The sequence below is a fragment of the Micropterus dolomieu genome, linkage group LG08 (genome assembly GCF_021292245.1).
Source record: "Micropterus dolomieu isolate WLL.071019.BEF.003 ecotype Adirondacks linkage group LG08, ASM2129224v1, whole genome shotgun sequence".
Taxonomy (NCBI): Eukaryota; Metazoa; Chordata; class Actinopteri; order Centrarchiformes; family Centrarchidae; genus Micropterus; species Micropterus dolomieu.
In genome coordinates, this window is record NC_060157.1 from 24,267,888 (window position 1) to 24,291,201 (window position 23,314).

The window sequence follows — 23,314 nt, forward strand, 5'->3', positions numbered from 1 at the left end:
GGTACAGAGCAGAGCCCACCATTAAATTGGAGGACTGCCCCTTGAGGTGGTGGGCATCTCATTCAGGAGCCCATGAGAAGCTGGCCTCACTAGCTCACGAATATCTAGCCACTCCTGCAACCACTGTTCCCTGTGAACGACTTTTCTCAGTTGCAGGTCACATTGTGAACAAGAAAAGATCAGCTTTACTTTCAGAAAATGTGAACAAATTAGTTTGCCTCAGCAACTGGCTGAAAGATGATGAAGCTCAGTAGATTTGAAAGGTGATGTTCAAACAAAAAGACCAGTTTCAGTGCAACATGTTATAGTAGTTAGAAAGATGATGAAGCTCAGTAGATTTGAAAGGTGATGTTCAAACAAAAAGTCCAGTTTCAGTGCAACATGACGAAAAGGTAAAAGATTGTTCTTTGGTTTGATTTAAAAGTTTTATTGAAAATGTTTTTTTTCCACATAAAAACGCAACAGATGACTCAAATTGTGCAAAAATATGGTAGGTCACTGTTATGATTTGACTACATTTATTGCTTTATGTTCAATTGAATGCTGTAAATTGTACATCCTGGTTAAGAGGAATGCCAAAGAAGAAGCGATGGGACATTACAAAAACAAATATTATGGTGTGTAGTATGTTTCAGCTTGATTTAAACCACCATTATTTGGCTGTGTTAATAAACAGACATAATATGAAAATTATGTATCTGTGTCTTTTTATTTATCTTTTGGTATGCATTTCAGAAAAAAAAAATGGTTAGGATTCAGGTGTAATTGCAAATAGTGATTAATCCTGATTAATCCACTGAAAATTCTGATTAATTTGATTAAAAATTTTAATCATTTGACAGCCCTAATTTTTATGTTTAATAAAATCATTGAAACTAAGAAAGCATACTATTGATTCTTTGCCTTCGTTGTTGCAAGGGATTTGGAGAACAAAGGACACCCACAGTAGTGACCCAGAGAGTCTCCTCGTAGCCTGCCATACAGGCCGATTGTACGGCAGAGCTGTAAAAGCTGCATACCGCTTGTATTAGTAAGCTTCATCATCTTCATCTTTAATTTTTAGCCATAATATTCTTCTTTTGTAATAACTGTAATGGACTTTCTCATTTCTGATTCACAGCATATAGACGTGCTTTCTGAATCTCTGCCTTGGGTTATTGTGGGATTTTTTTGTTGATGGAATAATAATCTGAGTGTAGCTGTCTGGACAACCAGTGGAAACATCTTCTCTGCACCATGTCTCCTGTAAAACAATGATGTCAGAGTCTTTTAACTCTCTATTTAAATCAGAATTTCTGCTCTTTAAACCAAAAGCTGATGATCTCAATCTTTGAATGTTCCAACATGTTATTGTAAACGATTTAATCTCTGAGTGTGATCTGATAATAAAAATAACACCTTAAACAAAAAGAATAAATGTAAAAAAAATGTAAAATGAGGAGTGTTGTAAGTGAATTAATAAAATATTAAACTAAGAACTTCGAGTAACATTTTTGAGTGTATCGTGTGTGAAATACTGTCAAGAGGAGATGCAGTTGTCCTTATATTACTTTTCATTTAAAATGATATACAACATGCTAAACTATTAATTGTTGTGATGTCTTTAAGCGGTCTCTGCTCTTCTACGAGGCGAGAGCAGAGCAGGTTTAGCATGTGTAATATTTTATTTAAGATCACCAGAGGCGGTTGGTGCTGTTGCTCTTCTCACCGCTGCAGTATAGTTCAGTCCAATAGGCTGCTGCTCCTGCAGCCTTGGTTCTGATGTTGGGAGGAGGGGGAATATAGGAGGACCTCCGGGCTGGGGAGCTTTCTGATTGGGTATCAGAGGCCAGTGGGGTGGACTGTGGGTTGTGATGTTGGTGATGCGGTAGATTTGGTGACCTGGCTGTCCACAGTCCCGGAAGGCGCTGATATTGGTGTAGGGGTGGAAGTCTCTCTGGAAGTCTGCACCAAGCTGAGTCATCTGAAATGATCCAGCTGTCTTCTCTGACGAGCTATTTCTTGATTAAACTCTCTCAGCTGTGAGTTGATATTGTCCTGTTCTTTCTTGGCAGTTGCCTGGAAGTCAGTGACGTAGGATAAGCTCACTGCTGTTGGTCCACCTGCTCTCTGATCTGTACCAGTTCTATTTCTGTCTGGGAGAAGTGTTCTCTCATGATGAATGATGAATGCTGTAGCAGGGGAAGATCAGTGTCAGCATCTGCAGCCTGTCTGTCTGGAGCAGGGTAGGAGCAATGCTTGTGAGGACCTCCTTCTCCTTCTCAGCACTCAGGTTTACTGTTTTTCTGGTGGTGTCAGAGTATTTCTCTTCGAGTATACTTATTTTCCATCCATTAAAAATACTGAATACTGCAGCCTATTACCCATAAACTGTGCGGCTGCCGTATCTTTCAAAAACTGGTCAAGATGGCGACAAACAAGCCGAATTTGTACACAATATACATTTTTAAAAGTTTTAAAAGCTAGTGAGAACTAAACACTGAACTATCATATTAGCCCGCGACTGTAACCAACCCAGTTTGTCCAGTAGGATTTCTGAGGCGTCTGTTAGACATTTGGCTTGTCAATAGCTAGTTAGCTGATGCTAAGGCAAGCGTCTCTCTTCCGACAGCCAGAAGAGACACAAGATGGCGTGCTGATGTCACGCATTGCCGTAAGTGCTGCCCTAGAAGGCTGTTCGAAACAATGTTAACAGAGATGCCTTCACTTGAAAGTGATGCCCTCTGAGGCAGCTGTCTATTATGGTATCGAGGCAGCGAGGCAACTGCCTTCCATTTCGAACACCTCCATAGCTTTAACGTGACAAAACATTCCAAGGAAAACGCTTCCTTGGAGGGCAAAAAAAGACATTATTTTCTGCTGTCCGCCAACCAGGAAGCAAGTGATACCCTGTTACCCTGTTGCCAAAATGCTGGATGGTTGTTGTGCTTTTATTTGTTGCAATATAACAGTTTATATAGTGGAATATATAATATATTTTATATAATTAGGACTTGTTTTTAAATAATAAATAAATGACTGATTTCAGTGTCCATTAGTTTGCTGTTACTTGCTTGCTTATTCCCCCTATCCTCTTCTTTGTTTGTTTGTTTTCTCCTTGTTTTTTCTCTTCAGTTTCTTCTCTGTTTTTGAGCTCCTTCTTCCAACTTTAAATTTCTTTTCTTTCTCCTTCTTTTTTCTCTCACTCTCCTGTGGCATATTGTCATCACTCCTTTTACATTTTCCTCATTAAATCCAATTTTTGGACCGAAAACAGGCGTTTTGTAAAGGAGCAAGCCTTAAACATGACTTCTTAACAACAACAGAACTTCTCTCTCTTTCTCTCTCTCTACTGTGTCTGCTGAACAAAAATATCGGATTTACTGTAGGTCAGTCTTAAAGTAGCCACAGTGTATCTGTGCAAGTGTTAGTATAAAGGAGCAAAATCATACAAGACCCTGGTGGCAGCATTTTGGGTACCCGTTGGAAACAATAAATGGTGACAGAATGACAGATAAGACACAAACAATCGTCTCTTTCTCATGAATCCAATATCGTATATCGTCTTGTCTCAAGTGTATCATCACACCCCTACTGTAAACCTGTAAGCCAACTTCTCAGCCTGGCATTTGCTGATAGAGTTTCTGTTGTTATTAATCCTTTTTTTTAATTTGGTGGCAATACGTTCCTGACTAAAGATAGTTTTTGATGGCGTATTATATTACTGTTTTTTTTTTTTACCCAGTTTTACTTGATTTTAGTCCTTCTCTTCATATTAATACATACAGTTACTTTTTTGAGAATTAGTTAAGATTATTCTAACTACTGATCCTAAAGTCAAGAGTGAACTTTAATGTACAAATTCTTATATTACTCATACAGTACATTCTTTGTGTTCTTCTATTGTTGTCAGTCAAGCACTTTAAATTGCATTTACCTGAATGAAAGGCGGTATATGAATACTGTGTAATTTACCACTCTCAGTAAACATTTAGAAATGCTGCCACTGTAAAGGTCTCACATTTTCCTGCATAATTGCCTCACCTCATCTCTCACTGGTGGACTGGTTTGGAAATGTTCATTTCCAGATCTGCCTTCAACATTTAAGGACTAAACTTCAGTGGCTGCTGATGCACAGAGAATAGCTTCAGGACAGATGCAGACCAGATTTTTTGGTTGACAGCTGGCAGTCTACTATCTGATCACTGGAAATATTATTTTTATGTTCTTACCTTGTTTCCACTGTTTACTGTAAAACTCTTGGTGTAAATAATCCTGACTTGACAGACACTGGACTAATGCCATATAATCAGATAATATTTTGTATGTTTCTCCACTGGCTCCTGTTTAGCTGTAGCAAGCATAGGTGATGCATTATGATTCACCAAGCAGTATCCAGCATTTCATTATTTATATGAAATTACTGTAAATCTGATCTAAATGCATTTTCATATATGCTACTGAACTGTATTTTAACAGTGCTTAAAAGTGATGTGTTTTTATTTTTGTTCAAATAAAAATCTAACCATATTCTCTAAATCGTAATGCCACCTCTTTATCATATCATCTGGAAACAACCGCAATTGTTGTTAACATTCTCATTTTCAATTTCTTTCTACTAGCCTTCCCTCTCTGTACTCACCATTGTGGCTGCCGTGGTTCCTGCCGGACCTGTCTGCCTGCCCTGTCCCATTGGTCCACCTGCTGGTCCCATTTGCCCTGGCTTAGCCTGGCCCTGCCCTATGCCCACACCTTGTCCCTGGAGTTGGGTCTGCTGCTGAGGGCCAGTGGTCGCTGCAGCACCAGGCTGCCCTGGCCTGGCCGCTGATGTCTGGGGTTGTTGTTGGAGCTGGGTCCTCTGTCCTGGAGCCCCATCTGTCTGCCGCACTGATCCCGTCGGTCCACCAGCAGGGCCCTGAGCCCGGGCAGAGCTGCTGCCAGACCTGGAGGAGCCTGGGTGGAGGAAGGGAGAGTGAAATTCTTTTAAATGAAAAATTTTGCACTCATTGTTGAAAAATCTTACCACAAGAATGGTAAAAGACAGGACAACAATTCAGTAGTTCCCCGTTACAGCAGATACTATAAAAATGGAATATCAGCAGTACTTTGAACCCTGCAGCACATTACATGATGTCATGCAGGTATGCAACGCTGTCATTCAAAATCATCATCACAACAGCATGCCTCGTGCAGGCAAGTTCAGTGAAGACTGATGAGAGACCGGAAATTATGCAGTGCTTCTGCTAACAATCAGTAGAGGGCAAAATAATACAGTACTCCCAATACCAAGAAAGGTAAAATTGGAAACGTCACTCCCCCACCCTTCCATGGAATTCTGGGGCACTCCACCTCTCATCAGGTTTTTCTACACCAGCAACAGCAGCCTACATCATCCAGGGCAAATGACACTGGGACATCAGTGCCCCCTGTCATCCAGCTCCTGCAATTACATTAGCCGGTCTTGGTAGGGGCACATGGATGCCAGTGTCCTCTGCTTCCCACTTCCAGCAACCACAGCAGTAGACTTCAGTAGGGGCTTTTTGCACTGGGATGAAAGAGCCCCCCACTGCCCACTTCCAGCAACCGCAAATCTGACTGCACCAGATGGTATGTTTCACAGAACTATTTAAAAAGTCGTTGCTGGAAACAGTTACGAAGGACAGTTTCCCACCGCACTCCCTTAATTGAGTTGCTTCTCATGATATGAGCCACAGCCATTTCCTCCTATAATTTTTGACCAAAAATCGCAAAATGTGCGAAACCTACTTTTTCAAACTCCTATGCGGAGAGTTCGATCTGCATGAAACTTTACACACAGACGCTATGGACCCTCATGATCAAATGTAATTCAAATAAGTTTGATAATCCAATAAATGCCCAAGTTATAAAGGAACAACTTTCTGTAGCTTAAGGTTAAAACAGTTTTGATAATCCAAAAAATGCGCAAGTCCTGTAGGCTATAGTTAAAACAGGAAGTGATTTCATATCTTCACATAGCCCTGTGTCATCTCAAAAACAGCTTTGTTTAGAGTTAATCTTCTTTTATCATTTTAATCTCTGGATTCATCGGCATCTTTGCTCAAATGGTCTTCTGCTCTAAAAATGTCAAATTACGCAACCTTTTATCGAAAAGCTATTTTTGCAAACTCGTCCCAGACGTTTTGGCCCAAAACTTTGGCAGAATATTCTATGTCCCAGATCAAAAGTTATTGAAAGAATTTTCTTTCGTCAATACATTTGTTTTTCATAAAGTTTTACTTTTGTGTCTTTATGTACAATTTTACATAAATGCTCATAAATCACAATCATGGTTTAAGCTATTGTAAAGTGTCTGTTCTGATGCTTGGTCCGAGCTTCACTGAACAGTCCTGGGATATTCTTCCACAAAGAGGCACTACACATACGAAAAGTTTATACCTCATAATTCGTTGCATGGATTTATACAAAATTCTGTTTGTACAATCCAGGATCATTATTCAGTTGATGCATGGCTTGGTTGCGCTACAGCCACCGCCGCCTAACCAAGGATTGTGTTAGCCCCACCATACAACAACCAAAATTGATGTGTGATTTTTTTTTTTTTTTGCTGAGTAAAACTGGCTGGTTTTAGCATGCAGCATAGTAACGCAGTACGTCACCCATTACACTGATCTGAATTCAGTAGCAGATCCATTCAGAATTACCATTGTTTATCATCATAAGGCTGTCACTGTCCAGAGATCAGTGGGGAAGCTGTGAGACACATAGGTCACGTCACTACATCACTCTTAAACATTACAATGGAAAAATTGAAAGAACGCAACAGCAGCTTTTAAAAAACAGAAGGGGAGGTTCGCCATGGAGGCACTGGCTGAATTCTAATTGGTAATGACAAATGGCTCAAGATTAGTAAACATGATTGATGTAGGTCATACAAGAATTGTGCACTCAGGAAATAAGGGAAACTTTGTGGAGCTGCTAAACTTAATTGGCAAATTCGATGAGACCGTAGCTAAGAAACTGATGGACAATCCTATAAATGCCAAATGCACACATAAAGACATTCAAAAGGAGATTTTCCAAATAATTGCAGATATGGTCAGAAATATAATAAGTGCAGAGATAAGGGAAGCTGAACATTTCGGATGACAAAAGCAAAGATGTCAATAAAAGCATTCTACTTCCTGCTACTGTAGAGAGCAGTCGTGCTTTTCCTACTCTCCCCTCTTATCTTGGCTTGCTCCTATTTTCTGTCTCCTTTGGTCGTGTGGAAACTTTTCTCTTTTGACCACCTGCCTGCTGTTCTCCTGAAACCATCAAAATGGAATTAATCAACTGGTCGCTCTATTGACAAGACTTTCACCCAGAAACGTGCTTCACCGGGTGAGCCGAACTATCCCAGTCGAACATTCGCTGCAGGCTACGCTCGCGACTCGTGGGAGACCTATCTGTTTAGGACATTGAAGATTTATGGATAATTGGAATTTTGTTAGTGGGCTTCCTGATTATCGGTCTTGGAATCTCCCTAATATATCGTAAAATTGGTAAAACAGCCGCCAGTAAATGTACCCAAAAGCTGTCTGGGGAATTTAAAGAGTGCTTAAATAGGGTGAACGAAAAGCTGAAGGTTTTACATCAAAGGGCTGATCAGAACGGTGAACTGTTTCTTAACATCTCAGACCGGTCTGTGGAAGCGCAGAGGAGGATTGACACCATCGGGGCGCAGTCTGGTGAGCTGCTGAGAGTAACCACTGGTCTGACAATGAAATTAGAAGAAATGTCGAAATCACTACATGAACTGGATGCACGTATGACGCTGAGGATGAGAGCAATTGAAGGAGACTGATCTGGATAACTGTTACCAAATCAACCTAAATTGGATAAAAAATTATTGTCTTAGTGCCCCTTCCCTCCCCCTCCCCTCCTCCCCCCGAGGAGGGGACTGGGAGGGAAGTCGAAAACGACTTGCAGCTGGCCTTCCTATCTTCTCCTGCGCACTGGTTTATCTCTCCTCAAGGACAAGGCCAATGAACTGAACTTTTTTTAACAACTTAGCCAGTCTGAAGCCTCATACTTGACATACACAGACTCATTATCTTACTCGCACCATACCCCCCCCCCCCCATCATGTGACCGCATGTAATGTGTGTTGTCTTGTGTATTGTATTGTATTGTATGTTGTTATGTCATGTATACTATGTTGCTGTCTACATTAATTCTTTTCTGGGAAGCGAGTGGCGGCGCTGAATATAGCTGCGGCCCAGAGGCTTGCTCCAATTTCTTGCAATTTCCTCACTGTGGGACAAATAATAAAGGTTTCATTCAAAAGTGAACAAATTTTCATTTTTGTGTGGTATTTAAGAGCAGAGGTGCGTGAGGAATTCCTGCACTTCATGCATGCAGATTGCCTCTATCCAGAAATCACTGCCTGCATTACGGGCAACACTTCAGTCTCACTTCTCAGTCTAATGCACGGAGGAAAACTGAGGCCAGAGCAGTTTGTCTTGCTTATCACGCTTTTCAAGGATCTTTTCCAGGTCACAAAATTAAAGTCTGACTAGCTGCAATCTCCAAGTCTTGAGCTTTCCTCCACAATAGATGTAGCGGAGTCGGTCATTGCGACACTGTCAGACAAACGCGCAGAGGGAAATTCATAAGGGAAATTCGGGACAGAGCAACTGACCTGTGCAACAAAGCTGGTGTAAGCCAGAGTGGGACAACTGAACGGAGACAGGCACATCCTCCTCAACGTCTCCAGGTGTTTACCCAGTTATTGACAGAAATGTAAAGACATTTCTCAACCAAGGCCGGAGGTGTCCTAACCTGAGTCTCAGTGCTCAACCCCAAACATCTTTCCTAGACAAGAAATGTCTGCAGCCCATAGCCCAGTTCTGTGGAGTGACAGAAGAGAATTTGAGCGCAGTTACACCAGGTTAAGCATCTGCTGAAAAAAAGGAAAAGCAGGAGCATAAAGTAAATGACACAACAGAATTTCTCGCTTTAATGCAACCCTAGCAGGATGCCTTTACTGATCTACACAGACTCATCTGATTTTCACTGACCCTGCCGGTGACCTCTGCTTCCTGCAAACGCAGCTTCTCTTGCCTCCGTCATATGAAGAAGTATCTAAGTAACAGCAGCGGTGATGCCTGAAACAGCAACCTGGCCCTGTTGGCCATCAACAAACAAAGGACAAAGGCTTTGGATGTCCAGTGCATAATTTATATGTTTGCTTCCAACCACAACATCAGGCAGATTGTGCTCTGAAAACATAAATGGTAAAACTGAATATATTTTAAATACTAGGGTCTTTGGGAACTGTGCTGACTTTGTTGCTTTTTGTGTGGCCTTGGCAGCCTCGTGTTGTGCTCCGTTAACTACTTCAAATCCCCAGGTGACCAAGTCCGACTTGCCAACAATGGGAGTGTTCAGATCATAGTGAGTCAAAATTTTCTTATTGTACCTGGATCCTGTGATACTTTCTTAAAAACTGTTTGTGCAGTATAAACTTCAAAACTTGGACACAAAATCTGGCAGGTGGGTTGAAAATTTCACCCACTAGTCAGGTACATATACTTACCCTCTCTGACCTCAAGATGATGCTGTAAAAAACAAGTTAGCATTTCCGCAATTATCTCAAAAAAGGCTTGGATTCAAGTCTAAATTCTTTCATCACTTTAATCTCTTGAGTCATCTGCATCTGGTCTTCTCCTCTGACAATGTCAAATGTTGCAGTTTTCACAACTTGCTTGGATCCCGATAATCGCTGTTTGTGGCTATATTTACAATTAAAATTTTCATTATCCCAAAAATGGCCAAGTTATAAAGAAACAAATTCCTGTAGTAACGGTGTCATTTCTCTGCATAGGTCTGTTCAATAAAAACTAAACTTGGGCCAGTACCCTCCCATGCCTGCCTAAGCCTGTCTGCAAAATTTGGCACATATCGGCCACTAGGTGGCGCTTTTGTTGCAAATCACGAAACATGCTAGGATTCTTCCAAACTAGGCTTTTTAAATTCTATGTGAAAATTAAAATGTGAAGTCTAGTTTTTCAAACTCTTCCTAGGCAGAGTCCGATCTATAATCAATGGACCGTCATGATCAAAAGTTAAAAGAATTTTGATTATCCAATATGTGCAAGTTAAAAAAGAACAACTTCCTGTATGTTACAGTCAGAACAGGAAGTGACATTATATTTCCGCATAGGTCTGAAAATTGGATAAGTAAGAGGCTCTACGTAAAAGTTGGCAATCATCAGGCCGGATACCTGTGTCGGGGGTCCACTGGCTGAATGTGAGATTGATTTGATGTTGACGAGCAGCTGCACTGCAGTGGGTAACTGGAGCTGAATGGTATCTCTTCATCAGCACTGGGAGCAAAGCAGGCTCAAATGGGAGCAAGACCCAAGGCCACCCCCCACAGGGTGGTCCCTCGGACCCAACCATCATGGGCCGAAGTGTTGCGCAGCGGCAAGAGCTGCTCGGAGCCTGCAATACCTAAACCTCACCTAGAGCTGTCAAACTGCTATACCATTCTGTCTGACAAGGCTCCGGGCCACCGATAGGACGTTTCAGTGGATCAGCTGTCACTGGAGCCGGAGGAAACTCCCTCTAAACAGCCAACCATTGCTACATCTATAGATGTAGCAGAGAAGTCTTGCCAGCCTGGTGTTGTAAAACGTAGCAACCATCCCCTTACATCAGTCAAGTCCACTTCCACTTTCTCTCTCTTCTCGCTGCAGGCTGTCAAAGGAGGCTGTGTCCTGTCAAAGGAGTCTGTGTCCGGCTCAGGTTCCATTTGCTCAGTTGGCCATGACGCTGGTCATTTAAGGAGACTCCTCAGCCTCCCTGACTGGATACAAGCTGCCTGTAGGGCTAACGAAATATGCTATGTTGATAATTTTAATATTTTTTGGGAACGTTGTTCTCTTTCTAAAAGACATGGGCTTCACCCAAACAGACTGGATCACAAGTGGTAGCTGAAAACATACAGAATGTGGTGCAGTCCTCAGCACGTGACTGACTATTTACCACACTCACTCCCCTCCCCTCCCCATTCCAGTTTCACCACGAACCACTGCCCTGAGCGCTGGCCCCCTACTGTTCTCCCATGAATCTGTCTCCTCCAAAGGATTACTTTCCCATTGAGACTGTAGTTACAGTAAATGCTTGTTCCATTACAAATAAATAGTTCATATTAAAAGATTTTTTTTCACCCGCAAGGACATGGATTTCATGTTTCTGACTAAAACCTGACAAAGAGGCATGTAAAATGACCCACTAATCGAATTGTGCCCAGAGGATTGTTATTTTATCAGCACTCCTAGGACCACCGGGGTGGAGGTCTCGCTATGGTCTCCAAAAACTGCTTTCAAAGGCGGAGGGTAACTACAGGTTTTGTTTTTCTTCATTTGAACTACAAGTGACTAAAGTAATTTATCGACCCATTACATACACATTAAGAGCCATACATTGGATTTGTTTTTACCCTTACTTAAAATATTAATACAATAATACAATTTACTCGGAGGAACCGCATGTCACTGACCATAACTGTGTCTTGTTCAACCTCTCCTTTAAAGTGGACTATGTGGACTTAAATGTGTGGCCAGAAAACTTGTAAGATGCTCCTGCATCATAAACAGCCTCTTAGCTGATGGGGGAGATGGGCTCTGATCGTGAGACTGGGTGACAGAGGCTGACAGAGGCAAGATCTGACATGGCGAGACGCTGTCACTGGTAACAAACTTTTGTAAGATCTACAAAATCCCTTTCTTAACCTTTGTGTTGTCTTCCCGTCAACCATGCACTTGTTGTCCTCCCAGGTCAAAATTGAACTGGTCTGGTTTGCCTGACTTTAAGCATCCAGTTCAATGATCACCTAATTCTGGTTACACCTACTTTTTTTTGACTACTACTTTTACACTTCAGTGTCAATAAAATCACTTTAAATCAATTTATATGAAATTATGCTTGGGCATGCCATACACTGGCCGTGGTTTCAGTACCAGCGAGCATCAACAGACCCAATACCCCTGCTGAGGTATTTGATCCATCTGTGCAGTTCACATAATTCCCCTGTTGCTTTTTTTGATATGAGGCCTCTTCATCGCATTGTGTCAAATGGCTTAAAGGCTTTAAAAGTTCAGATTTATGAACTTTTGCTATTGTTTTGGAAGGCACAGCAAAGGAGTGGTAGAAGCACGTTTACAGAGGTGTATTTAGCTTTGACGTTTGTGTGTGTGTGTGTGTGTGTGTGTGTGGCATGTGTGTTCATCTGCTGAAAAGCACAATAGTGTGATTAATTGACTTTTTGCACCACCGGGTCAAAATTGACCCAGAAAGATTGGTGCAATTACATGAAAGAAAACCATATTTTTCATACAAAAACATTTGAAAACGGGTCAAATTTGACAGAAGGACTACATGCGGTTTAAAGAACAGCTACAAATCAGCTGACTGGACATACCAACTACTGCTAAAAGCAGAACAGATCAATACCATAGTGGAAGAAATAACAGACCTAGAAGCCTTCAGCAAAAATATTTCCATGAACATACAAGTATGGAATCCGACACCGACACCAGCGGCACTCCACAACGCAGCCTCAGCAACCCAAACAAATAGAACATGAAGAAATAAAAGTTTGTTACAGTCTGGAATTTGCCCACAGTCAGATCGCAATACTGCTGGCATCTAAGCAAGAATTGCAATCCTCTCAACTAACAGATGCTAACAATCACTAAGGAAAACAAACACCTGAAAGAGACAGTTTTGGACATACAAACCCACAGTATGCGGGACAATCTCATCCTCTCTGACATCCTGGAAAAAACCCAATCAAAGACTTTATGACAACGTACTTCAAACAAACAAGGAAAGGACCCTTACCCATCATTGCCAAATGCGAACACTGTCAACAGAAGAGACTGATCCAAAACAAAGGAAGAGAGTTGAAAGGCACAACTTTCGGGCTCAGTGATCAGTATCCTCCCGACATAAATGAGAGATGGAAAGTACTGAAAGTGGAACTCTTGTCACACTGGCCTGTGCGGTCTCTGCCACATGGAATAGTATACCTCCATATTTCATTTTCCCCTGTGTCAACTTCCGCAGTCATTTCCTGATCAACTTGCCACCTGGCAGCAAAGGAGGGGCAAATCCCTCTGGATGGATGAAAGATGCGCACTTTGTTGACTTCCTGAAACATTTCAATGAAGATACAAAGTGCTCAAAGGAGAAGTCCTGTTCACTGCTTTTGGTCTCATTTGTCCATCGATGGACTCAATTGAAAATGGCATAATTATGCTGTCATTCCCACCCCACTGCTCCCATCGACTCCAACCATTAGACAGGACTGTCTATGGGCCACTAAAGAAGCACATCAACAATGCGTGTAATGCCTGGATGAAGAACAAACCCGGGAAGACAATGTCAACTTATAACATTTCTGGGATTGTCATAATCGCCTATCCTCTGGCTGCAACCCCATTGAACATTCAGGGTGGCTTTAGGGTGGCTAGGGTCCAACCTTATAAACCTTACAGGGATGTATTTCTGGAAACTGAGTTTGCGCCATTCTACATCACAGATCATCCTATTCAGAACCCTGACCTGCAAGGCTCCAGCATCAACCCTGAACTGCCAGGCCTCAGCACTAACTTGCCAGGCCCCAGTACCAACCTGCCAAGCCCCAGCACTAACTCTACCCTGCCTAGCATGAGCTTCAACACAGACCTGACCAGTTATGCAAATGCTAGCACCAGCTCACCATTTACCAGCAATGCCATTGCTGACAGTGGGCTAACAACTCCAGACAACATCCGGCCATATCCAGAAGCTGGATCGTGAAAACCATCCAGCAAAGGAAGAAAACAGCGCAAAACAGCAATTCGAAGTGACACACCAGTGAATCAGGTACTACAAATAGAAAAGAATAAGACACAATCTAGCAAAAGGCTGTTCCCAAAGAAAGGGAAAGAAAGGGCGGAGTCAACATCTAGATCTACAAAGAACAAGAATGCAGCTAAAAGAAGAAAAATCATAGAAGAGTTATCATCAGATGAAGAAGAGTGCTTCTGCCTCGTCTATGTGGAGCCATTTTCAAACAGTCTTCCAAAGGAGACATGGGTGAAGTGTGTGAAATGCAACAAATAGGCCCATGATGCTTGCACCTCAGACCAGGCAATTTATATGTTCCCGAAGTGTGACTCTGAAGATGAGTCTGATTAGTCAGATACAGATGTATTTCATACAAAAATGTATATTAGTGCATTGATGTGTTCAAACACCTCATCTGTTTTGTTGAGAAGTTAAACATTTATGTTTAAGTTAACTGCAGCATACAGGTCATTTCCCATAAAATTACCATGGATCTGTGAGCATGCCAGATAATGTTTGATTTCAAAGTTCAATTAAAGGGATACTATGCAATTCTGCAGAGAGTTTGTTGATAAACAAACTCATGACTGCGCATTGCCATGGTAACCAGTCCTACTCTGCTGAAATATAGCAGAATCCACAGCGTCTGCTGTCCGAGATCATGTTAGCCTCAATAACAGGGCATGTTTTAGTAGCACTGTAGAAGGTGTGACAACAAGCCTGACAATATTTAAATATGTATTGAAGCAAATACTTTTTCAAGCCTAAATCTAAGATACGGAGTCTAGTTTCTTATCGGTAGGATTATCGAGAGGAACTTCAATAGTTACATTTAGTGAACAAACATTATCAAACAAACAATATGTGTAAGCTCACAAACGCAGCATCCAAAACACAACAGAGTAAAAAACTAGCGAGTTATTTGAAATAGTTTGTACAAAAAGCAACACCCAGGAGCTCCTCTTTAGTCCTGAGAAGCTGCAGTCTTTATTCATCAGCCACTGTAACTTCTACTGTACATTTACTGCTGAACAAGCATTAATGCTGACCCATTTCTCTCTCTATTCACCGGGGCTCTGTTCACACCGGTTCACACACCTCTACCGCACACATACTGACCGCTGCGGCTAAGCTAACAAAGCTAACCAGCTGGGATCATCACAAACATGACCACAGACAGGCGAGACGGTAATACTGAAGCTGTCGTTTATGTGGAACAGCAAAGCTAATGTTAGCCTACTCACCTGTCCAGCAGAAACCTCAGAGCAACCTCAGCATTGGTTTTCATTCCTTTCAAATCTCATAGATTTATCCAGCATTGAAACCCCTCACAGATGTTAACACGTGTCTACCCTCGCCTGGTCATATAACTTGTCTCACAATTCCTCAGACCTTTGTTTTAGATTTCGGAAAGGGAATAAATGGTACTTCTCCTTTCAATCTCTCAGGGTAGCAACTGTTACTATTATTTTCGGACCTCAGTTAGAGCAAGACCTATACTGGGTTGTGATTGGCCAGCCGCGTGTTCAGCGAAGCCACACCCCTCTTAGTTACTGTTGCTAAGTCCGACAAACTGTCAAACCTGTCGGACCTTTATCACGGCGCTGCCACTGTCTATTACTGCACTCCCCGGAGAAATATGGTGTACTTTTTGGACAAAGCTATCTCAGAAAGAAGCAGACAGTTTTGCAGTTGCATTGTGTATTTAAAGGCTGTATTCAGGCTGTCAAACTGACGTGAAAAAAATAAAGACAGAAGGTCAAGCCTACCGATCACAGAGTAAAAGAGACAGAGGACAACGATATTAAGGATCAATGCTGTTCCTGTACAGCTGGGTAACGGTAGGTCTCTATTCACTATTACAATCATTAAAAAGCAGAACAGCTGGGCTATATAATGTTACATTCAGTAGTAAGTTAGCTAGCATTAGCTAACTAACATTACATTAGGAACAATCCACAGCCGACATTTTCTGGATATGTTTTAGGTTTTGGAAAGGCAATAGATCGTACGTCTCCTATCAACCTCTCTGGGTAGCGACTGTAACTATTACAAGTGCCCCAGGAACAGAGTTTCACCATATCTTGGAAAAATACAGCAAAAAAAGCTATAAGACGACTCCTATTGCCTATGAGTCAATTGAGCGCAGCCACGAAAGTGTCGGCCCTCAGTTAGAGCAAGACCTATACTGCGCTGTGATTGGTCAGCTGCATATTTGCGGCGTGGCTTAGTGAAGGGTCAGTTAAATTCAATGTGTGCTCTCTCTCTCTTTCTCTTTCTCTCACTTGCATTCTCTCTCTCTCTCTCTCTTTCTCTCTCTCTCACTTGCATTCTCTCTCTCTCTTTCTCATCTTCTACCCATATATATCACCCAATTTCCTTTTAACTGCTTGGTAACCAAGGGTTAGGACCTGATTTAGGAAAAAGGCCATAACAGATTAAGCGTTTGATAACTCGTTTAATCCACATGGCTGCTCTTTTATTGCTTTCACAAAATCAATAAAATGTCAACAAGCGAAACTTATTAATTGATTCTACAGATGGGTTTAATGACAAAACACTTGTTAGTAGAAAGGCTGTAGGCGATGTAACTCTAGATAATATCTCATATAACATAATGTAAAGGCATGATGTAACAAAAGTATCCTGATGCAAGTCTTTGATAGGAGATTGTTAAACGATACGTCAGCGTAGACGTTAGATGTTACTCTGCTCTTTGGACACAACAGTTGCCTTTCTCTTCGTATCACTTGTCAATGGACTTATTTTCTTTTTGACAGCATCAATGCTCCGCTGGATGCCGGATATGTGGCGGAAACTGTGTCCTCTATTTTAGAGCGTCTTCATCTTTGATCTCACAAGTTAAGTGTTATGTGAATTTGGATTAGGAACACCAGAGGTTAGCAACACCTCTAATCTGACTTGAAGTTCAATGATAGTTGTTGTTTCTGCTCCATTTTTCAGTATGTTTCATTTACAAAACAGCGATTAAAAGTTCAATCAAAATTCACATTTGGTAACATTTATGGACCCGACAATTCTCTATTGAATTAATCGTCATATGTTATAATTGCTGGAGATTTGATGATCGCTCAAGTACCTCAATGCAAGCAATTGGCACGCTACTGAAATAATTTTAACAATACATGATTATGGACTTGCTGATGGTTGGAGAATGAAAAATCCTTCATCACAAGAATACTCCTGAATTGATCTTTTCTTAGTAAGCAATTCATTAATCCCTAATATCCATGAAACCACAATTAATTCCATCACCTTCAGCAATCATGCTCCCGTCCCTCTAATTACAAATATTCAATCATGTACCAGATGAATGACTATACAGAAATATCACCATCATTACTATGGCACAATTGGCCTTTAACACAACCACATATGGCGGAGAGTAACATCAAAAGTCACACTTCACGTGCTTTCTTTGCCTCTGACCGTAAGTGTTAATGATTGTGCGCACAAGACATATGGTAGCAGAACAAATAAAGATACACATGACAGGTGCACACACACACACACACACACACACCTTTTTTCTTTATCGCATTTAAGTTAGGTTTCATCTTGTGTGTTTTGCTTTTGTTTATCTTATAATGAAATGCTTGTGGATAAACATGCTGTTTCTTCAGTGTTGCATGTGAATATATCACCAACCTCTTCTATGTAGAACTCCAAATCCTTCAACCTACTAGCTATTGATGGTAATTTTGGTTAAAGTTGATGAAATTGATAGTTTAGTATATTTTATAAGACATAAGTAATTGGCTGAGTAGTGCCCAAGGTAAATTTAACACGTTTAATTCTATTAATAATAGTAATATTTATAAATGTTGATGTCATTTAAACCAACAACAAGCACCAGACAATATGTAATGTGTACATTAAGTGATCTTTATGTACCTGGTGGTTGGCCCTGCATGTCTCCTGGCTGCTGGAACTTGCTGCGTGAGGAACGTTGTTGGTCCCCCTGTCTGGAGGAGCGATGGCCGTGGTGGTGCCCAGACGGATCCCGGGAGTAGTCCAAAGAGTGGTACCCTCCAGACCTTGACTCACCACGCCTTCCCGAAGACAAGGTTCGTCCTGAAGTCTCATGGCGCATTGACGGGTCTTTGGGATGCCCTTTTGATGACCTTGAGGACCTCGGCTCATCTGCATGACGCAACGATGACGAATGTCGGCTAGAGCTGCCATGGTGTCTGTGGTCACGGGATGAAGATTGTCGCCCTCCATGGCTGAATTCATCCTGGGGCCACAGGTCCTCCTCAGGAGGGTCATCGTAATCATGGTAGGTATGTTTGACACCATGCCGACTCCTCCCAGACGAGTGGCTGCTGCCGTAGTGTCGAAAACTGGAGCGTGGCTTCTCAAACCAGTCAGTTTCTTCTTGGCCCAGATGGTAGGCTTTGGAAACCGAGAGCAGATCACAGTCAATCTCCATGTCGTTTGGAGAGAGTGGCATGCAGGATGATAAAAGAAACGAGGCTGGAAGATCAACCACATGCAAAAGAAAAAAACAGAAGGGAGAAGAAACAGAAAGAACAGCAGAAAATAAAAGTAAAAATTTTATATCCATGCAAAATACATTTCATGTCACCTTTAGAAATTACAAGAAATATAATCAGGATAAAACAAACACTGCGAAACTGTCTGCTTCGGCAACTGGTTTTGTGCTCAAATGTCTCAGCTTCAAATTTAAAGCCAATGACATGTAGGAAAATGTATTGTATCCTGCACAAACATACTTTCAACTGCCTTGCAAAGAGCATTTGAATCTTCTTCATTTTTTCTATTTATGATGCTAGGAGTATGGGTTAATTGCAGTGAAAGAATAATGCTGGCACTTTTAGAAAGATAAGTATAAGCCTAGGTATAATAGAGGACTCATTTTGAGTGACTGTTTTGCAGTGCAGACAAAAAACAATTAAATTAAAACACATGTAAACAAACATCAATGCCAAAGGCATAATTATAGATAAAACCATGTAAAGAGAAAACAATGCCTCTGTGTCGTGCAAAGAAGACCTTTCAAGTGAATCAGAGTGTAGCGAACGAAGAAAACGACCACGTCAAAGAACCATGCGAGTATTGGACAGACAGACGACTGGACGAACAAGCAGAAGGATGGACAAGGCAGGCAGACAGACAGACAGCAGTCCACTGATAAGAGACCTCCAAGTGACTCTCAGGAAGAAGAAAACATCAGCATGCAACAGCTGTCTTCTTCTTCTTGTCTCTCTTTTTCTTTCTCTTTGCTAAGCCTAGCCTCTGGTTGGGTGGGGGACATTTAAATAAACGTGGGGCAGTTAGGTAGCGAGACAGTGTGGGCATTCAGCTCCCACAATTACCTTCGCTGTCTGACACAGCACAATGATAATCGTCTATAATGTATGTATCATCCGATTTGTAGACATGTGTCCGGGGAAGATCCCGTATACGGTCTTGTACATCTGGCAGCGAGTGGCTGGAACCATAATGGCCATAATAGTAGTGATATCTACTGCTGCGACTGTCGTATGGGTTAGGATCTAAGCTTGATGATCGCCCAGAACCCATGAATCTCCCCAGAGGACTGAGTGGGCTCTCCTCTTCTGAGAACTGCTGGGTTGGATGGCGCCCCCGGCTGTAGCCAGATCGGTAAGAACGGTCATCCCTCTCATAGGATCGACTGCGATACCCAGGGTAGTCCCTGGCTGAAATCTTGTCCATGCCGTGGCCGGTGGAACGGGAGCGGCCGGTGGAAGTGTAGTAAATCTGATCGTCCTCCGCCACCATTGAATTGTATCGACTACCATGAGTGGTGCCACTGCAGACCTCATAAGCACTCCTCTTAAAGCCGTAATCCTCAATCAGCTGGCGCCCTCGAATGTGAGAGGAGGGGTAAACCCCACCTTTCGCTGAGGAATAGGAGGCCAAGTCTGCCTCCACATCCCGAGCCTCCTCAATGGGGGAAAACTTGGAAATCTTTTGCTCCATAATCCCCAGTTTTCTGTGCTTGCTGCGCTTCGAGGACATTACAGCAGGAGCCAGAGGGCTTCTGGAGGACATAGGTTTCTGTAACCTTGAGCAGATGCTGCCATGTTTGTAGTCATAGTCAGAATAAAAGGGGGATCCCCCACCCATGCTAGCGCTCACGCTGCTGCTGCTGCCCCCTAGAGGTCCGTGCCTGTAGCTGCTCTTACCCCTGCCATGGTGGTCGTACAGCTCTTCCTGCATCACTGCTTCCTCTTCAGGTGTCCTGCCATACGAGGAGCTGCCAGTTCCCCCACGCGCTGTGCTGCCAGTGGTGTTGCTATGGCCATGGACGTCGCCTGGGTAGCGCCCACTGCCGCTGTAATGCATCATGTTCCCTGTCGTCGTGCCCAGCCCATCTTTTGTGGTCAGCTCGCTTACGTCATCAATCATCATGTAGTTCCTTGGGATGTTTTGATCTAAGTCAGGAGCCCCATACACCCCATCTGCAGTGCTATAGGTGGAAGGACTGTCTACAGAGTGCCCATAGGCATAAGAAACTGCAGAAGAGTACTGTCCGTAAGAACTGGCTGTGGTGGCGGTGTAGCCATAAGTATTGGCAGTAGTTGTTGTGTACTGGCCATATGAATTAGCTGAGGTTGAAGTATACTGGCCGTAAGTGCTTGGTTGCATGGCAGAGTATCCACCATAGCTGTTAGACACTGGTGCTGAGCCATAGGTCCCATAAGAGCTGACCATGGTTGTCGATCCAGTGTACTGACCATAAGGAGCTGCACTGGAATAGGTAGTGTCCTGGGCTGTGGTGGTGACCATAACTGTGGGGTTGCTGATTGTCTCGTAGTTGGTGGGCATCTTGTGGTCCAGATCAGCTAGCATAGTCTGCCTTGGTCTTCCCGGGTGGACTGTCAGGATATCAGCTTGGGACTGACCAAGGTATGGGGTGGTCTGGCTGGGGTATGAAGAAACTGTGCTGGGATAGGGTGAGCTGTGGGTGGGGTATGGAGGCTGACCGGGTGGTGCAGGCCCAAAACCTGTATGCCCTGGCTGACGTTGAGGTTGAAGTGGAACAGGTAACCCCATGTCTGTCTGGGGGTATGGGAGCTGAGTTTGGGGATAGGTGTAGGAAGGGTAGTTGGTTTGAGACTGGTAAGAGACTGGTCCCGGAGGATGGACATGGCTCTGGAGGGGTGTAGGCTGTGGCAATGCCTGGGACTGAGAGACTGTTGGATAGGGAGGCTGGTTGAATGTTGAAGACTTGTACGGCAAACTTGATTGCTGAGTTGATGCTGCCGGTTGGCTCGGGGGGTATTGACAGGAGAGGAATGACGAGGTGGGTGGGTACTGGGCTGCTGTGTTGAGATCACTGGTGAACTGGCTGAGAGGGGCAGTGTTTGGCCTTGCTGACAGTAGCCCATTGGTCTCATGTGATGTGGCTGCAGTGGCTAACCGTAGGTTATTCAACTCACTATCAGACATATAGTCCCTGGTGTCACCCATGCACCTCAGGTAGGCAATATCCCTCCTCTCCCTTTCCTTGACCAATGTCTCTTTCCTTTGGTGGATCCCCAGCTCTAGGTATCTGAGTTTAGCATCAATCTCTTTCTCTTCCTCCTCCAGTTCAGCTTGCTGCTTTCTCAGTTTAGTTGACTCTTGCTCCACGGCCTTAAGTTCATGGGTAAGGTCTTTGAGGAGGCTGGCTTTGGCAGCCAGGCCAGACCTGGAGCTGGGCTTGAGGCTGGGCAAAGAGGGCAGGTAGCCCTCAGGTAGGCTGGTCGTCATCATGGGCAGGTGAGCTGATGTGATAATCTCATCCGGAGGAGGGCTGGGCAGGGTTCGCTTGACCTTCCGTAGCAGTGAGCTTTGCTGTAGAGATGCCAGCTGGAGAGAGAGAGAAGGGTTGGGGGGGGTGGCAGGAGAATATGGGGAGAAAAAAATGTATGGAAAGAGAGGGATCAGAGAGATAAAACAGAAGAACAGAGAATGTAGAGAGAAATCAATGTGATCCGATGTTGAGCAAGTTAAAAGGAGAGGGATGGGAGATGGGACATTTGTGGAAACCAAATTTAAATGTGAGATGGACAGGGACATTGGAGGTTGGGGGGGGGAAGAGTCAGGATTAAAGAATATGATGGATGAAGAGAGAAAAGTGAAGGACGAATAGGGAAAACAGAGAGGGAAAGGAGGAAAGTTCAGTATAGAGGAGTGAGCAGGGGTAAAGAGAGATGTAGGGAACAGGTAAGGTCAAAAAAGAAAATAAAAGTGAAAAGGAAAAAAGGGGGAGAAAAGAAACAAGAGGTGGCAAAGGGAGATTTCATGGAGAGAGATCAGGATGGAAGGAAAAAGTTGAAGGAGGTGGGAGGACAATGTGCACCACAGATGAAAAGAACCGGGGAAAGAGGAAGGAGGAAAGCTCAAAAATATAAAAAGGTCAAGAAACAGAAGAAACAAGAAGAGGGTGCAACAATACAATACAAGTGAGACAAAGGAGAAATGCATAGACACAGAGACAAGTACAACAGTAAACAAGAGTGGAGTGTATGTTAGTGGACATACAAACATGTCCAATCAATCAGCTACACTAAATGTAGTAAATCATATGGAAACTTTTCACTGGGTTGTTGATTTAAGGATTTTGTGATTCAATGAGTTTAACATATCAAAATTAAATATCTGCCACAAACTGTATTAGCAAAAGTACATTTTTCTCAGTGTGTACATGCTCTCCTCCTCCCTCCCTCAATCTATATGCAACCTTATCCCATTAATGCATGTTATTAACTGGACTTCTTCCCTTTCCCGTAGTCTTGTGCTTTCTTGTCCCTCTCCTCTCTCTTCCTATGACTTTCTGCAGGTGTTTCTGGCTCTCGAGCTGTGGAGTCTGGATCTGTGGTTGCTAGTTGCCTGATGCCCCCATGTTCCTGCTTGACAGCCCTTGCTACAATTGTTATTACTAGTCGTATTGTTATTTTCATTATCATTAACATTACTATAATTATCTGCGCCATTATTCATTTTTAGTCTGTACCACTACCACCTTTACTGTCTGTATTTCTGTGTGGATACTGTGTTAGCCCCACCCCCAGCCGTCTCTGGCTCTCTCTTGCCATGGCTCTCTCTCTCACACTTTCTTTCTCTCTCTCTCAACCCCAACTGGTCGAACTCAGATGGCCGCCCACCCTGAGCCATGGTTCTGCTCGAGGTTTCTGCTTCTTAAAAGGACGTTTTCTTTGTCTCTGTCACCAAGTGCTTGCTCATGGTGGGAATTGTTGGGTCTCTTTAAATAATATCACAAAGAGTACAGTCTAGACCTACTCTATATTAAAAGCGAAATGAGAGTTGTTTATTATGTTTCATATTATATAATTGAATAGTCAGGTACATATAATGATGTTCATTCACCTCAAGGTGATGCTGTAATAATCAAGTTTACGTTTTTCCCCAAAATTCCTGGCTAAGAGTCCAAATACTTTCATTCTTTCATCTGACCTGC

General features: G+C 42.8%; 1 protein-coding gene across 1 annotated transcript in view; it reads right to left on the reverse strand.

The window, feature by feature from the left end:
- Window positions 1-23,314, reverse strand: part of bsna (bassoon presynaptic cytomatrix protein a) — a 146,978-nt gene that overhangs the window by 44,950 nt on the left and 78,714 nt on the right. The window contains exons 11-13 of the mRNA XM_046055670.1: window positions 19,200-21,702; window positions 17,755-18,255; window positions 4,622-4,932 (exon numbers count right to left, since the gene is read on the reverse strand). Of these exons, the coding sequence (XP_045911626.1) occupies window positions 4,622-4,932; window positions 17,755-18,255; window positions 19,200-21,702 (3,315 nt within the window). The remainder of the gene's footprint in view (window positions 1-4,621; window positions 4,933-17,754; window positions 18,256-19,199; window positions 21,703-23,314) is intronic.